At 37.7% G+C, this 18,276-nt stretch overlaps 1 protein-coding gene across 1 annotated transcript in view; it reads left to right on the top strand.

Moving 5' to 3' along the window:
* Positions 1-5,875, top strand: part of acvrl1 (activin A receptor like type 1) — a 28,343-nt gene extending 22,468 nt beyond the window's left edge. Inside the window, exons 9-10 of the mRNA XM_061986188.2 lie at positions 1,388-1,518; positions 1,757-5,875. Of these exons, the coding sequence (XP_061842172.1) occupies positions 1,388-1,518; positions 1,757-1,903 (278 nt within the window). The 3' untranslated portion in view covers positions 1,904-5,875. The remainder of the gene's footprint in view (positions 1-1,387; positions 1,519-1,756) is intronic.
* Positions 5,876-18,276: the final 12,401 nt, after the last annotated feature.

Raw genomic sequence — 18,276 nt, 5'->3', positions numbered from 1 at the left:
TAACCGACACATTTTACACAGAATTAGTACGTCATGCCTGCCTGCAATATCACAACAAATGGCAATTATATGGTTATTGTCAGTACTATCAGAAAACAAAGACTAAAACAAACTACTACCAACGCTAGCAATGGTTGTACTGGTGAAAATAAGTAGAGCATGCTTAGCAGCCTAATGTACGCCCAAAACTAAAGAGGAGACATTTTACCAAGGTATGCCTATAGCCTACTTTTTCAAACGCTTCAGATTGCCATATGACTTGGTACATGCAAATGTACACAATATGCATACACAAATGAGGAATTATTTTATCATGTGATTTGGCTTTCTCCATACGTTTCACATTGCCATGACAGCCATGAAATGTTGGAACCCATTTCCTCAGCGTATCAGCATATTAAGAATGAAATAGGCACTGACACTACCCATATCCACATAGGTTTTATTTGTGGAAAATATATTTTGCCCTGTCAGTTCTATTACACATCGACATACAGGCTAAAGGCATATATGTCCCCCATTAGCCTATATGTCGATGTGTATGCTTCCATTGACCGGGCTAGCATGCTAAGCATTCGTTGACAAACATACTAGCTTTGTTAGACAAGATCATAGACTGTATTGGACAATATATTTTACATACGAAATGTCCATTTCCATTTGTTACAAGTAATAAAACGTAAATGCCTTACTTACCTATCAGGGAGGAAATTAGCAAATTTGGCGTCAGATTAAAAAATCTTCTCCGCCTGCAATTGTCTCCATCTTTCAAAGATACAAATCCTTGTTTTGTTCCTGGCTTTGTCATGAATAAGTTGAGAATCGTAACGAGGCCTTTTGGATTTACTAAGGTCTGACATGTTTAGTAACTTACCAGTGGCAGTAGTAAACCAAGATGGTGGTGCGTAACTGGCCAACTGGATGTAACACACTCACATACTTTCTAATTGGTCAAACGCTGGAGGGACAATAACAAGATTTCGGGGCTGTGATTCTAATTTTGAAATGAGCATATCCCAGCTGAACTACTGTTATCAGTTAGAGGTATTTGAAAAGAATATGATTTATTAATGCCTTTTGACATATCAGGGTCATTTAATGATGATTTGACATGAAGTTCTTACATATGGCCCCTTTAATCTTTTCGTGATTTTTTTATTTTTTTTTAATCTAATGTGCTTCACCACAAGCCTCCCACTAGCTCAGTATGAAAAAAATGTCAAGCTTGATGTGGAGAGACATTCTTGTTCTCAAAATGTATGATGAGATAAAACATATAGGATGGTGATAATGACTTTTAGAATTCCAGTTAGATGTTTTCCCACAAGGCTTCATGGAATGTGTTGCAATATTCTTTTTAGCTTAAACCTTCCTTTTTTCCTACCAGGGATTGTGGAAGAGTATCGTCCTCCCTTCTTTGACCTGGTGCCCTCCGATCCCAGCTATGAAGAGATGAAGAAAGTAGTCTGTGTGGACCAGCAGAGACCCAGCTTGCACAACCGGCTTCACTCCCACCCAGTACGGCATCCATGGTCACACGTCTAAGGGTGTCCAAATTATGCATTAAGCAACGTTTTCTCCTTCAATCACGCCGTCTTGCTCCTCATCCCATTTTTTTTTTTTCTGGGGCAAAAGACCCACGGGCTGCATTTTGGACACCCTTGCTTAACTCGTTCTTGTGTGCAAGTTCTCACGTATTGGTGTAGTAATTGTAGCAACAGGGGTCTTTATGAGCATTTTGTCTGTTTGTGTTCAGATTATGACGTCCATAGTGAAGATCATGAAGGAGTGTTGGTTCCAGAACTCACCGGCCCGCCTCACAGCACTGCGGGTGAAGAAGACCCTCTCCAAACTTGACCATGACAGTGACTTCAGGATCAAAAAACTCAAACAGGACATCTAGCTCACAACGGCAACAATTGGAAGCGGACTAAAAATAAAAATTGCTTGAAGGGATTTATCTTTCCACATTCCTTGTCATGGGTGAATATCAGTACTTTATTAGTTATCGTCTCTAACATTTAGTGCATTTTCACAAAACAATATATTTTTCAGCAGTAGTGTCTAGACCAGTGGTTCTTAACCTGGGTTCGATTGAACCCTAGGGGTTCGGTGAGTCGGGCTCAGGGGTTTGGCGGAGGTCAAAACGCACCCGACTCATCGTGTAAATACAAACTTCTCCCTATCGGCGTATTACGGATACGGCAACAGCAGAAGTCAGACTGATTTGCAGGTGTGTAATTTGTTGTGAGTTTATGCACTGTGTTGGTTTTGTTGTTTGAACAAGGTGATGTTCATGCACGGTTCATTTTGTGCACCAGTAAAAAAACATGGTAACACTTTAGTATGGGGAACATATTGTATTGTTTACCTTCTTGAGACCTGAGAAAAATGCCTACCTCTTTAGGACCACCCTTTCTAGATATATAAAGATTTGTATTTACAACATTAATAATATATACAAACTAAGTAAATATAAAAAAGCTTGTTGTGAAAAATTAGTTGGAATTTCACAAGAAAAACTTTAAATTTTAGCAGTATTATAATAAAAGTCGTACTTTTACTCAACGCAAGTCAAAATGTTACAAGGAAAACTGAACATTTGTGCGATATTATGATAAAAGTTGGAATTTTACTCTATAACAGTCGCAATTTTACAAGAAAAGCTCAACATTTTGGCAATTTTATGAAGAGTCGTAATTTTACTCGACAAAAGTCACAATTTTATAAGAAAACTTGAAAAATGTTGGCAATATTATAATAATAATAATTGGAATTTCACTTGGCAAAATTATGACAAAGGTCATAATTATACTCACAAAATTTCACTATTTTACAAGAACACCAAAAAAATTGGCAATATTGTGATAAAAGTCTGAATTTTATATGACAAATGTCGCCATTTTACATTAAAAAATAACAATTTTACATGAAAAAGTAATTATTTTAGGAGGAAAATAATGCAAAACAGTAACCTATTGGCTCTTAACTAGTCATTATTAATTACTTATTAATGCCTTATTCGGCATGGCCTTATTATAACCCTAACCCTCTAACCCTGGCCCTAACCAAAAAACTCTAAATTAAGTCTTTGTTACTTAGAATATGTTCCCCATACTAAAGTGTTACCAAAAACATAGAACTTTGTCTTGAATTAGAAAAAAAACATTTTATTTTTCACTAAAGAAGGGTTCGGTGAATGTGCATATGAAACTGGTGGGGTTCGGTACCTCCAACAAGGTTAAGAACCACTGGTCTAGACTGTTAAGCGCCAAAGACTATTTTACTTTCCCCAGACCAAAATCGCAAAATAAAAGCTGAAAACAGACTCTATGAAGAGAGACTTTCACTATGAATCATAATTATTATGCTCATTATAACGCAATATGTCTTTTCTCTGAACACCTTTAGCTTTTGTTCAATTACCGCAGTGTGAATTAGACACGCACACATTTTGTATATATCCTACACAGTATTTTTCTGTCCCAAAATTTCAATCTGTTTTGATTTGTACATAAAAAGGGACATGCAATATTAAATATGTTAAATATACCTGTACTTTTCAAATGCTTGGCATTTGAACGCTGACTTGTACCATTGTACTTTATGCAATACTATTTTTGACCACCAGAGGCCACCAGACATTAGGGATTAAGAATTTTAAGGCTAACGTTGGCAGATCAGTATTTTACAAACCACTGAAGTGAGACGCCAATAAATCGGGTTAGCCCAGGCCGGCATTAATACAAACAAGTCCTAACTAAAATGCCAGACAAATGAAGAAAAAAAAGTTAATGTCTGACTTATGTATCGGGGTTAAGGGGATTTGAGTTCTAGAGCACAGCTAAATTAGCCGGTATTCATTTATTGATGAACATTTAATTAATTATAATTAAATGATACAATTTATCTTACATTTTTCTTCGAAATACATATTTCCACAGTGTTGATTTAAGTATAATTTAGTTTATTTATCTTTTTTATCGTAGTTTTCTTTTTTCTTTTTTTTTACTTTATTAGTGTTCGCCACACAGACCCTGTGGTGTCAACTTTAGAGTCAGGAGATCGAATCTTCATTCGAGCAATTATGTGTGGAATTTTCATGTTCTCCACGTGCATGCATGGTGATTGTCCAGGTACACTCTGGCTTCCTCCCACATTACAAACATGTGCATGTTTGGCCACTTGGAGAATCTTAATCAGGGGTGTCAAACTTATTTAAGATGTGGGGCCACATGGAGAAAAATGTACTCCCAAGTGGGCCGGACTGGTAAAATCACGGCACGATAACTTAAAAATAAAGACAACTCCAGATTGTTTTCTTTGTTTAAAAGTAGAACAAGCACATTCTGAAAATGTACAAATCATAATGTTGTTGGGTTTTTTTTTTTACACTTACATGTTGTGGTTAATAGTATTCTATCTTTATTTGTCGTTATTTATACTTTCTGAATAAATTATGTGATAATGTTCATCAGTCAACTCATTGGTGTTAATTTTCAATCCATCAAGATAAAAAAAATATCAAAATCAAATTCCTCGACATCATGTGGTTTTTTTTGTTTTTTTATATATGTAGCATCTACAAAGATACAAATAATTGCTATTGCGACATCTAGCGGACACATTTAGAACAGAAGTTCTTTTATTCATATATTTCGCCTCATTTTTATACTTAGCAAACCTTGTTCAGCCCGTGGGCCGTACGTTTGACACCCCTGATCTAAATCATCCATATATGTTAATGATTGCTTGTCTTTTGAGCAGGGACGCGAGGTCAGGGTAGGCAGGTGAGGCAGTGCCTCGCTTGTCATGATGAAAATAAAAAATATGTATATAATCAACCGTAAAATAAATGTTAATATTTGTCCAGTAAACTGTTTATTTTGTATGATTACAATTGTGTTTTAACATTTATTAAAGTAAAAAAAAGACCTACATTTGCATTCACACTTAACATAAGGCTTCCGTGTGTTTGTTCCGCTTCTTGTTTTTGCGTGTGCTTATGTGGAAAGCAAAAGAGGCGCAGGGCGTGGCTTTATGGCTGGTCTGATTGTCACAATGTCGCCAAAATAATGTTTTGCAGAGACATTTTTACACCACAAATTTGTAGTTTATTAGTCTTGATAAATTGACCGTAAATAGAGAAAAGAGACACATAATTATTGATAGTGATGTGCGATACCACGTTTCTTTCCGAACCGATACCTAGTAAAATTTAAGCTGGCATTGGTGATATCGATACTGTGTGCAAACAACCTAATCTGTCTGCTAAAATGTTAAAAGTTGTGTATTTCAAAAAATACCATGTCTCATAACATAAGGAATACAAGACAGGGTTATTTATTCATTGATATTGAGCTAGTGACGTAAATAACCATACAGTCAATCTACCGTAAGGAAACAGAAAAAATAACAGGACAAAATTATACAAAGTGCACGAAAATGGTGTTTCAAACCATAAAAAAGGAAATTGATACAATAATAAATGTTAGGATCGATTGTTTTGTTCTGTTAGTTTGACTACCTCAGTTCTGTTTTCAGCAACCCTGGCTTTGTGTTTTAGTTGCCATGACTGCTGATTAGTTTCACCTGCCTCTGATTAGTGTTCAGGGCGCTCACCTGCTCCAGGGCACTAATCAGAGAGTTACTTATTCCTGTTTTTCGCCACAATCAGTCTGGCCTCCTTGTTTGCACTACGCAACAGTGACGACGTCTTCTATCCCATGCAACCCGTTACGTTAAGTATTTCTACAATCTTTGATTCCTGTTCCTGTGCTAAGCTTCACCATAGCTCCCACGCTATCGGCACGCTTTTATGTCTTTTTGTATTTTTGCATGATTTCATGGACAATAAATCAATGTCTCACCTGCACGTTGCCTCCGGAGTTCATGCTGCATCTTGGGAGAACGATCCGCACAGTAAAATGCGACCCCGTCGTTACAATAAAAGTATTAAAATAAATGTATTTTTAATAACTTCCATTAGTATAAAAAACTAATTCACAATTCAGTTACATGAGCATGTTAACGTGAAAATACTGAACATGTAAATAACACTCAAAGCATGAAACTTTGACACGTTACCTCGTTCACAATCACAAGTTTAGTTACTTTTTTTTTTTACAATGTGTAAAAAAATCAGTTAATGATATACAGTACATTATCTAAAATAACTTAAGTATCAATATTTTAATTTGAGAATCGATATTACAGCATAAATATCTGGTATCAGCGGTATGGATATTTCCGTATCAATCCGCACATCACTAATTATGGCCTCTGTAGTACGACCCTGACTCGTACTATTGTGAGCTAGCAGATGCATGTTTCGACCATGTTTTATCAGCGAGGAAACCAGCGTTTGTGTTCTGATTTATTTTGTTTGTTTGTTTTCAGATGCAAGAATGTTGTTTACTGAATGAATAATCGATTAGGATTATATGTCCAAGATCAAGTTCTAAACTGCACTTTCAGAGAAAACAGAGGTGATCATACAAAGTATGTTTTCATGGAGGATAACTCATGTACTTTACATACAATAAATGCAGGAGAACACTGATTTTCAAACTGTGGTGGTCCATCTAGTAGTGGTACGCCAAATAATCACTTAATTAAATATTCATACACAGTGTTACTGTACAAACTGTGTGTATTGTTACAGTGGCCAAAATTATTAAATATACTTGTAAAATAAAACCTCTACCTTGCTTTCAATGAGTATTCAGGCCTATTTCTTGAAGAGCAAAGCGTTTTCTGAGGTGGTATAGGCGAAACATTTTGATAACCACTCCTGTAGAAGGTAAGAAAATAAACTGGGACCAATGAGTATTTGATAACATTTTTATGAAAGTGAATTACTCCTTTCCTTTGTCATCATCTTAACAAGCGACCTATATTAACATGCTTTAAACCTCACCGCTTTAGGGTTAAGGTTAGGGTTAGGGTTAACCCTAACCAGAGTCAATTAATTGGCAATGTGTTTCATAATTAAAGAAAAACTTTTTTTTTCCTGGCATCTTAACATCTCATCATGGCGCCGATCACGGCTGCCTCGGTGCTCTCGTGCGCTCTGTTTTGTCTGTTTTGCATTACAAACTCAGACGTGTTTCGTGCTGACATAGCAGCAAGCCTATCACTTATCACATCTTTGACGGTTTTTGAATGTATTTTTAAAGTGATTTAGAGGTAGAAATGTTTAGTTGCATTGATAGCCACCTAAAACCAGTCGATTTTTACAAGTTAGAATGCAAAAAAATAAATTGGTAACACTTTAGTATGGGGAACATATTCTAAGTAACAAAGACTTAATTTAGAGTTATTTGGACACTAGGGGAACATATAAGGGTTAGGGTTACTAATAAGCAATAATTCTGAGGTTATTGAGGGAAGACTCTTAGTTAATGGCTTACTGGTTGTGTAATAAGGCCATGCAGAATAAGGCATTAATAAGTACTTAATAGTGACTAATTAAGCGCCAATATGTTACTAATTTGCATGTTAATAAGCAACTAATTAATGGTGAATATGTTACCTATACTAAAGTGTTACCAAAACCTTTTTGTATTCTTGTCTTTCAGAATGATTGCGAACAATAGGCAACTTTCCCCAAAAAAAGTGCAGTTCCCATTTAATGTGCAGAAAATCAGATGGTTCCAAAAACAAAAAAAAACTTGGAATTGGTACCCAAACTCGGCCACCAATACACTCTCTGGCCACAAACAACTTCTGCTGTCCCATTATTAATACTGTATCTGCATACCAGTGTCTTAATTCTCTTTAAGTCTGTTGCATTTCTGCATTCATGTTCTGACTTTTTTTGTGTGTGTGTGTGTGTGTGTGTGTGTGCGTGTGTGCGTGTGTGCGTGTGTGCGTGTGTGCGTGTGTGCGTGCGTGCGTGCGTGCGTGCGTGCGCGCAGTTGTTGAACAAACTCCAGATAGATAATACCCCCACAAACCCCAGGCTGTCTGGTCAGTCAGATGAAGAGCTGGTTATTTTTAACATAGGGCTTGGGGCTGGGGGGCGTGTTGGAGTATCCGAGGGCTGACTGGCTGTCTGCTAGTTCCCCTTGCCCTCTGTTTTCTTATAGTGTTGTGTTTTTTTCCAAATGATATGGAGGGATTTGTTCAGCAGATACTGTAGACCTGGGGTCTTCACCATTTATCCAGCTAGCAAAATGTCACCCAATTAATGAAACCATAGAAATACTGTTCATTAATGGAAAAAAATGCATTGAGAGGAGGGATAGCTAATTGGGTGATGACACTTGCTTTTTAAACAACAGCACCATAGTTCCAGTCAGGGTGTATGGTAAAATGTGTGACTATTGACTATGTTATTTATATTTGTATTATATTTATATTATTTTTGAATATTACAGTGTCCCAACTTAAGCGTGTTTTGAGATAAGAGGTGTCCCTTGTTAATTGTTATGCATTAAGTTGCAAGCAAAAATTTGAGTTGCAAGCATCCTCGACATTAGTTGGTGTAGCAAATGTCACAGATCCGCCAAAACATTTGGTCTTATTTGCTAGCTTTAGCTTATAGCTCGAGATTGACATAACTTTCTTTTCCAACCATGGAATGAAATGAGTGTGGAAGACAGTGCTGAGTGGATGATATTCTCTGAATTAAAGAAATAAATTGTAAAACATTTGAGCGTATCACTGCTAGTCTGCCCCATACTGAAGCTGAATGACTTTGACGCCTGCACAGAACGTTAGAATATTATCTACATGGTGGACATTTATACATGAAAATATGGAAAAGCTGCTGATGGTGTGTTTGACGGAGAAGCAGCCGGAAGGAGATACCGTAGAAGTCCACTATCCAAGGTAAATACTGTACATTATTATTAGATTACTTCATAAAATATACTGTAGTTTCTTGTATTGTTTTTCATACAATGCTTCTTATCTAAACGTTGTTTTTTTCTTTTTAAATGCATGTTCCATGTTAAAATTATGCTGTTTTGATGGCAAGGCACAAATTAAATAGATTGCAATTAATTTAAATGGGAGACTTTGATTTGAGATACAAGTGTTTGAGTTAAAAGCTCTGTCAAAGTAGCAGTTGAGCGCATTTGTTGAAGTACTACTGTAGTATTTGAAATTGTATTTTCAATGTTTACCGCTAGTGACCCTTATGGTTTCTGCTGGAAAAAAAATCTGTCTCTCGGACAATTGTATCTGAGACATTCAGAGATACAACACAGTGGATAAAAAGAGGCAAGGCAAGAATAGTTAATGCACTTATGGTTGATGACACACTTGTGAGCATTCCAGAAGAACAAGGTTAAAACATTTTTTTTTAAAAGCGAGCATGTGGAAAATCTCAAAAGCAGATTTTTTTACTCACCTGAGCTCCATTCACAAGTTCAGTTTTGCTTTGTGTTCAGATCTGTATGCATTTTTTTTTTTTAAATAACCCCTACATCCAAATTGATCCTCGATTTGATCGGGGTATTGCTGATGGAAGCCCATATCAGCTGTAGTAGTTGCCTAAAAATGTAACATGCAACAATTGGTCAGTCACAGAGGCTGAATGGACACATTTATCTCACTGCAAAACCAGAGACAAGGAGACCCCATTAAAGACATCAACCAGACCATCTCCATCCCATTCATTCAATAATAACATTGCATGTGTTCTTTTTTACATTGATACACAGTATATGTCTTTATAGCATTGTATAAACCACATTGTTTTTTTTATCATTACCACATTATCTTTTTTTTTTTTAAACAAATGTATGTTAATTTCCCAGTAAAAGTGGAATGAAAACAGTTTTTGTCATGTTAAAAACTATGTTTTTCTTTTTCTTTTTTCTTCCCTTAAATCAAACAGCCTCCTGGGGCACAGTCTGAAGTAAATTATGGATCACTGAATAATGTATGAAATGGATGCATTTCTAATGAAACACTATTTCTAAATAAATGGGTTTAAACTGGCCAAATTGGTTTTACTATTCACTTTTCATTCATTTTTCTTCAGTGCAGCACCTGAATTTACAAACCCCGTTTCCATATGAGTTGGGAAATTGTGTTTTATGTAAATATAAACGGAATACAATGATTTGCAAATCATTTTCAACCCATATTCAGTTGGATATGCTACAAAGACAACATATTTGATGTTCAAACTGATAAACATTTTTTTTTCTGCAAATAATCATTAACTTTAGGATTTGATGCCAGCAACATGTGACAAAGAAGTTGGGAAAGGTGGCAATAAATACTGATAAAGTTGAGGAATGCTCATCAAACACTTATTTGGAACATCCCACAGGTGAACAGGCAAATTGGGAACAGGTGGGTGCCATGATTGGGTATAAAAGTAGATTCCATGAAATGCTCAGTCATTCACAAACAAGGATGGGGCAAGGGTCACCACTTTGTCAACAAATGCGTGAGAAAATTGTTGAACAGTTTAAGAAAAACCTTTTGTCAACCAGCTATTGCAAGGAATTTAGGGATTTCACCATCTACGGTCCATAATATCATCAAAGGGTTCAGAGAATCTGGAGAAATCACTGCACGTAAGCAGCTAAGCCTGTGACCTTCGATCCCTCAGGCTGTACTGCATCAATAAGCGACATCAGTGTGTAAAGGATATCACCACATTGGGCTCAGGAACACTTCAGAAACCCACTGTCAGTAACTACAGTTGGTCGCTACATCTGTAAGTGGAAGTTAAAACTCTCCTATGCAAGGCGAAAACCGTTAATCAACAACACCCAGAAACGCCGTCGGCTTCGCTGGGCCTGAGCTCATCTAAGATGGACTGATACAAAGTGGAAAAGTGTTCTGTGGTCTGACGAGTCCACATTTCAAATTGTTTTTGGAAACTGTGGACGTCGTGTCCTCCGGACCAAAGAGGAAAGGAACCATCCAGATTGTTATAGGCGCAAAGTTGAAAAGCCAGCATCTGTGATGGTATGGGGGTGTATTAGTGCCCAAGACATGGGTACGGTAACTTGCACATCTGTGAAGGCGCCATTAATGCTGAAAGGTACATACAGGTTTTGGAGCAACATATGTTGCCATCCAAGCAACGTTACCATGGACGCCCCTGCTTATTTCAGCAAGACAATTCCAAACCACGTGTTACATCAATGTGGCTTAATAGTAAAAGAGTGCGGGTACTCGACTGGCCTGCCTGTAGTCCAGACCTGTCTCCCATTGAAAATGTGTGGCGCATTACAGAGCCTAAAATAGCACAACGGAGATCTCCGGACTGTTGAACAACTTAAGCTGTACATCAAGCAAGAATGGGAAAGAATTCCACCTGAGAAGCTTAAAAAATGTGTCTCCTCAGTTCCCAAACGTTTACTGAGTGTTGTTAAAAGGAAAGGCCATGTAACACAGTGGTGAACATGCCCTTTCCCAACTAATTTGGCACGTGTTGCAGCCTTGAAATTCTAAGTTAATTATTATTTGCAAAAAAAAAAATAAAGTTTATGAGTTTGAACATCAAATATCTTGTCTTTGTAGCATATTCAACCGAATATGGGTTGAAAATGATTTGCAAATCATTGTATTCCGTTTATATACATCTAACACAATTTCCCAACTCATATGGAAACGGGGTTTGTACAACATGTAAGGAAATTGTTTTTTTTCTTCTCACAAACATATTGGTTTTGCATGAAAAAAATAAAAAAATTATTGCATAATGTCTTCAGATGGAATTTACATTTGTGTTACTGGTTGCATAATAAGGCCATGCAGAATAAGGCATTAATAAGTACTTAATAATGACTAATTAAGCACCAATATGTTACTAATTTGCATGTTAATAAGCAACTAATTAATGGTGAATATGTAAGGGAATAAGCGGTAGAAAATGGATGGATGGATGGATGGATGTTCCCCATACTAAAGTGTTACCAAAACCTTTTTGTATTCTTGTCTTTCAGAATGGTTGCGAACAATAGGCAACTTTCCAAAAAAAAGTGCAGTTCCCATTTAATGTGCAGAAAATCAGATGGTTCCAAAAAAACCAAAAACTTGGAATTGGTACCCAAACTCGGCCACCAATACACTCTGACATACATGTATTGCAAAATAGAATGTATGTCAGAATTTGACAAGCTCTCATCATGAAGTGATGTGTGGATCAGAGCAAAAACAAGCCTCGGATTTCCTGCCAGGTCAAATATACAGCAAGATAAAAAGGATGTTCACAGGTAGATGTTCCCAATAGAGAGACAGTAGTGATTTTAGGCTTGTTTTAGCACATTTTGGAACGCCCACTTAGCTCTAAATGTTGGGTGGGCCTGCATCAGCCTGTTGACGTTCCATACAGAAGACTGGAGGAAATGTAATATTGTATAGTGTGTGTTTTAGTAGCATTGCTATCCCGAATCATATTATTTTCACACAGAATTTGAAGGGATTATCAAATATGTCTGCCAGATGCATTGTTGCAGGTTGTAACAATACAACTAAAGAAGGGGTCAGCCTGCATACGTTTCCAAATGATTGGAATATAAGAAAAGTATGGACTTAGCCAGTCAAAGTGACTCACACAAAATGGGATGTACCAAGCGACAGGAATGGAATTTGCAGCCATCGTATCAAAGACCTTGAAGAAGGGTTTTGGTCGAAGATTGGATGGAAAAAATGTTCAAAACTCAAACCAAATGCGAAAATCAGGAGCACCCTGAGAGAGAATTTGTGGAAAAACAGGGATAGAAGAGCGGACCGGCGCTCAAAAACGAGAGAAAAAGAAGATGATATGCTTTATTTTCTTTTAGTCCTCTTCTACTGATATTTTCTACCCGTTCAGGATTAGCATCGGCTTTAGGCCTAAAGGATTACGGTTGAAGTTCACAGTTGGGGGCTAATTAGCCTTCTACAACTTCTTCGTGGGGAGAATCCAAATGCAAAATTTTCAAATCAGAACTTGAATAGAAGCCATCTTGCAAAGAAGTCATGTTTGTCCAAACTAGAGTAAAATTCAATAATGCATTGTATTTCCAGAATTTTTTATATTTCTTTTTGTTCATCATGTGTTGGCCCTGCGATGAGGTGGCGACTTGTCCAGGGTGTACCCCGCCTTCCGCCCGATTGTAGCTGAGATAGGCTCCAGCGCCCCCCGCGACCCCAAAGGGAATAAGCGGTAGAAAATGGATGGATGGATGTTAACCAGTGATAGTAACAAGCTACATGTAGCTAAGCTACGTAGCTTTAAGTAACTTTGCGGTAGCTTAACCACTTTTTTAACGAGTAGCTTTTCCTGTGCCTTAGCTACTTTTAGACCCATGTAGCCAGGTAGCTTACATCAAGGCTACAAGCTACAAGGAGAGAAAATGGACTGCGAATCCAGGCCCCCAAAAATATGGAGAAAATACAATGGCCTGGATAAATGAGAACATACATACATATGGAGAAAGTCCATGATGATTGGTTGGTGTTTGTATGAGTCACAATTGGCTAAGGTTAGGTCAGAGGCAAGATAACATGATGCTGAGGGAGTCGGAGACAGAGGGACGCTTCAAGCTGACCACTCAAAAAAAAAAGAAAAAAAAAAAAGAAACATACTTGAATATAGCAAAGGAATTATTTAGGAATTCTCATTTCTCTAGTGATGAAGATGACGTGCAGGAAATAATGTGTCCATAGCCATATTTAGACAAATGTATGTGTTTAGAAAAAACAATGACCAAAACCTTTTTAGTTCTTTACTCTGTAAACCAAAATCCTAACTGCTCTCTTCATCTAAGAAGTCCAATACAAATTTAGGAACACACATTAAGGTGAGTTGAGTTCATGAAAAATTTTACTGCACATAACCGTTATCAACTCTTTCCAAACAACACACAAGTCATTGTTTTTTTTTGTCAAGCTATAGATAGATGCTGTTTTTTTTTACTATAAGCAGAGAACATGGATAACATTATAGGGGTTGGCCAAAGAAAAGGCAAACTAAATAAATACTTACAGTGGTGTGCAGGGACCCTTAGAGGTAGTTGTAAGGTGTCCCCAGGTAAATGACAGACAGTTAATAGTAATGGCCCCTTATTGCGTCCATTTGTACACTCTCGGTTATATTAACATTGATATTATACATTGGAGCCAATAGATATACATGTCGCTAAATGTAGGTTTGATGTAGCAAGCTACTTTTGCCATGTAACTTGTAGTGTAGCTTGCTACAATTCTCCTGGGATAGCTTCCCATGTAGCTTAGCTACATTTAATCGAAAGTAACTTGTAGCCTAGCTTACTACATTTTCCAAGTAGCTTCAATATTAAATTAAGTAATCAAAATAATGATTGTACATACCATTATTTACACCAGGGGTCCCAAATAGATAGCCTGGCCTCTGAGTCAAAAAGCTTGGGGACCCCGGATCTACACTGTCTATGCGGGTAAATGGGCCCAGGTTCCGTAGATGATGTCACTGCAACAGGGGTCAGGCTATGGAAAGGGGGCGTTCCAAGTAGGGGTCTCCCGATACAACTTTTTGTCTTCCGATGCGATACAGATATTGACGCCTTGAGAAATAGGCCAATATTGACCCGATAAGATATCAGCAGGAATCATACATATGTTTATTGTTATGTAGTGTGGAATGTTAAAAAAGGTTTGATCAAGTGAAATTCCTCAAAGAACAATGGTAGGTATAAAAAACACTAACCTATTTATTATTAACCGTCTGGAATGGACTTATGCTGTCTTTACATTGAAGTAGAGTGATAATTGTTTTTGTGGATATCTAATGGTCACAATAATTGATTAAGTTAAGCTCATGTTGAATGATGCAAACACGTTTGTTACTGGAGACTTTGTAATAGAGTACTTGGATACTTTGTATGTGTAAGTAATATGCAAATATAATTATTTGATACTTGTTTGTACTGACAAATGTCATGTTTTAGACTGCAATATTGTTCAAAATAAGGATATTTATAACGTCTGTCTAGCTTGTGTGCAATCGTGTGCTTAGCTGTTGTGTAGCTGCTAGGCTGTTGTGTAGCTGCTAGGCTTCCATGTTTGCAAGCTATTATCCTTCAATACTTTTTCTTTTCTTTTTGATATCAGACTGATATCTGATATCAATATTGGAATGGGATGCCCCTCTTTCCAAGTACAGTTAGTTATCTACCGATTACTCAATGACTAATTGATATAATGGACGGTGGGACAGGGGTTAGTGCATGTGCCTCACAATACGAAGGTCCTGAGTTCAATCCCGGGCTCGGAATCTTTCTCCGTGGAGTTTGCATGTTCTCCCCTTGACTGTGTGGGTTTCCTCCAGGTATTCTGGCTTCCTCCCACCTCCAAAACCATGCACCTGGGGATAGGTTGATTGGCAACACTAAATTGGCCCTAGTGTGTGAATGTGAATGTTGTCTGTCTACAAACCCCGTTTCCATACGAGTTGGGAAATTGTGTTAGATGTAAATATAAACGAAATACAATGATTTGCAAATCCTTTTCAATCCACATTCAATTGAATGCACTACAAAGACAAGATATTTGATATTCAAACTCATAAACTTTTTTTTTTTTTTGCAAATAATAATTAACTTAGAATTTCATGGCTGCAACACGTGCCAAAGTAGTTGGGAAAGGGCATGTTCACCACTGTGTTACATGGCCTTTCCTTTTAACAACACTCCGTAAACGTTTGGGAACTGAGGAGACACATTTTTTAAGCTTCTCAGGTGGAATTATTTCCCATTCTTGCTTGATGTACAGCTTAAGTTGTTCAACAGTCTGGGGGTCTCCGTTGTGGTATTTTAGGCTTCATATTGCGCCACACATTTTCAATGGGAGACAGGTCTGGACTACAGGCAGGCCAGTCTAGTACCCGTACTCTTTTACTATGAAGCCACGTTGATGTAACACGTGGCTTGGCATTGTCTTGCTGAAATAAGCAGGGGATGGCAACATATGTCGCTCCAAAACCTGTATGTACCTTTCAGTATTAATGGCGCCTTCACAGATGTGTAAGTTACCCATGTGTTGGGCACCAATACACCCCAAAACCATCACAGATGCTGGCTTTTCAACTTTGCGCCTATAACAATCCGGATGATTATTTTCCTCTTTGGTCCGGAGGACACGACGTCCTCTGTTTCCAAAAACAATTTGAAATGTGGACTCGTCAGACCACAGAACACTTTTCCACTTTGTATCAGTCCATCTTAGATGAGCTCAGGCCCAGCGAAGCCGACGGCGTTTCTGGGTGTTTTTGATAAACGGTTTTCGCCTTGCATAGGAGAGTTTTAACTTGCACTCACAGATGTAGCGACCAACTGTAGTTATTGACAGTGGGTTTCTGAAGTGTTCCTGAGCCCATGTGGTGATATCCTTTACACACTGATGTCGCTTGTTGATGCAGTACAGCCTGAGGGATCGAAGGTCACGGGCTTAGCTGCTTACGTGCAGTGATTTCTCCAGATTCTCTGAACCCTTTGATGATATTACGGACCGTAGATGGTAAAATCCCTAAATTCCTTGCAATAGCTGGTTGAGAAAGGTTTTTCTTAAACTGTTCAACAATTTGCTCACACATTTGTTGACAAAGTGGTGACCCTCGCCCCATCCTTGTTTGTGAATGACTGAGCATTTCATGGAATCTACTTGTATACCCAATCATGGCACCCACCTGTTCCCAATTTGCCTGTTCACCTGTGGGATGTTCCAAATAAGTGTTTGATGAGCATTCTTCAACTTTATCAGTATTTATTGCCACCTTTCCCAACTTCTTTGTCACATGTTGCTGGCGTCAAATTCTAAAGTTAATGATTATTTGCAAAAAAAAAAAAAAGTTTATCAGTTTGAACATCAAATATGTTGTCTTTGTAGCCTATTCAACTGAATATGGGTTGAAAATGATTTGCAAATCATTGTATTCCGTTTATATTTACATCTAACACAATTTCCCAACTCATATGGAAACGGGGTTTGTATCTGTGTTGGCCCTGCGATGATGTGGCGACTTGTCCAGGGTGCACACCACCTTATGCCCGAATGCAGCTGAGCTCCAGCACCCCCCGCGACCACGAAAGGGACAAGCGGTAGAAAATGGATTTTACAATGTGTTGCAGATTGTAAAAATACATAAAGAGAAGTTATTCATGCAATTCCGGTCATCTAAACCAGTGTTTTTCAACCACTGTGCCGCGGCACACTAGTGTGCCGTGAGATACCTTCAGGTGTGCCGTGGGAGATGATGTAATTTCACCTATTTGGGTTAAAACTATTTTTGCAAACCAGTGATTATAGTCTGCAAATGATGTGTTGTTGTTTAGTGTCGGTGCTGTCTAGAGCTCGGCAGAGTAACCGTGTAATACTCTTCCATATCAGTAGGTGGCAGCCGGTAGGCAGTGTGAAGGTAAAAAGGTGTCTAATGCTTAAACCAAAAATAAACATAAGGTGTGTGCCCCTAAGAAAAGGCAGTGGAACTTAGGGAAGGCTATGCAGAACGAAACTAAAACTGAACTGGCTACAAAGTAAACAAAAACAGAATGCTGGACGACAGCAAAGACTTACTGTGGAGCAAAGACGGCGTCCACAATGTACATCTGAACATGACGTGACAATCAACAATGTCCCCACAAAGAAGGATAAAAACAACTGAAATATTATTGAATGCTAAAACAAAGTAGATGCGGGAAATATCGCACAGAGGAAGACATGAAACTGCTACAGGAAAATACCAAAAAAGAGAGAAAAAAACACCAAAATAAGAGCGCAAGACAAGAAGTAAAACAGTACACACAGGAAAACAGCAAAAAAGTCAAAATAAGTTAGGGTGTGATGTGACAGTTGGTGACAGTACACCTACTTTGAGACAAGAGCTATAGTGATACATGCTTGGTTATGCTTTAAATTCATATCCAACAATTGCGACAGCGACTTTTTACTGTCAACTGAGTTTAGCTTTTTAATGATTTCTGCTGGTGGCGTGCCTCTGCAATTTTTTCAACGGAAAAATTGTGCCTTGGCTCAAAAAAGGTTGAAAAACACTGATCTAAAAACTATGGGTCCTTACATTACTGAAAAGTTTGCCCTCAACACGTTTACAAAAGAGAAAAAATATCCATATCAGCACAAAAATGTAAAGGGAGTCCTTAATTTGCCATTGCCCCTCCCCTCCTCAAAGTTGGAAATTAGTTCAGTGATTTATAATATAATCCTGGGGAAAAAACATTCACACATTAAGCATCATGTGTTCAATAAACAATTTTCTTTAAGTTTAAAGTTAGAAATGGTTACACTAATAGCATGTTTCTAGTCAGGTCTTCGCACTACTACTGA

This window comes from Nerophis lumbriciformis, linkage group LG01, assembly GCF_033978685.3.
Source record: "Nerophis lumbriciformis linkage group LG01, RoL_Nlum_v2.1, whole genome shotgun sequence".
Classification (NCBI taxonomy): domain Eukaryota; kingdom Metazoa; phylum Chordata; class Actinopteri; order Syngnathiformes; family Syngnathidae; genus Nerophis; species Nerophis lumbriciformis.
The sequence above is the reverse complement of the archived record's forward strand: the minus strand, read 5'-3'. Positions and strand labels throughout refer to the sequence as shown.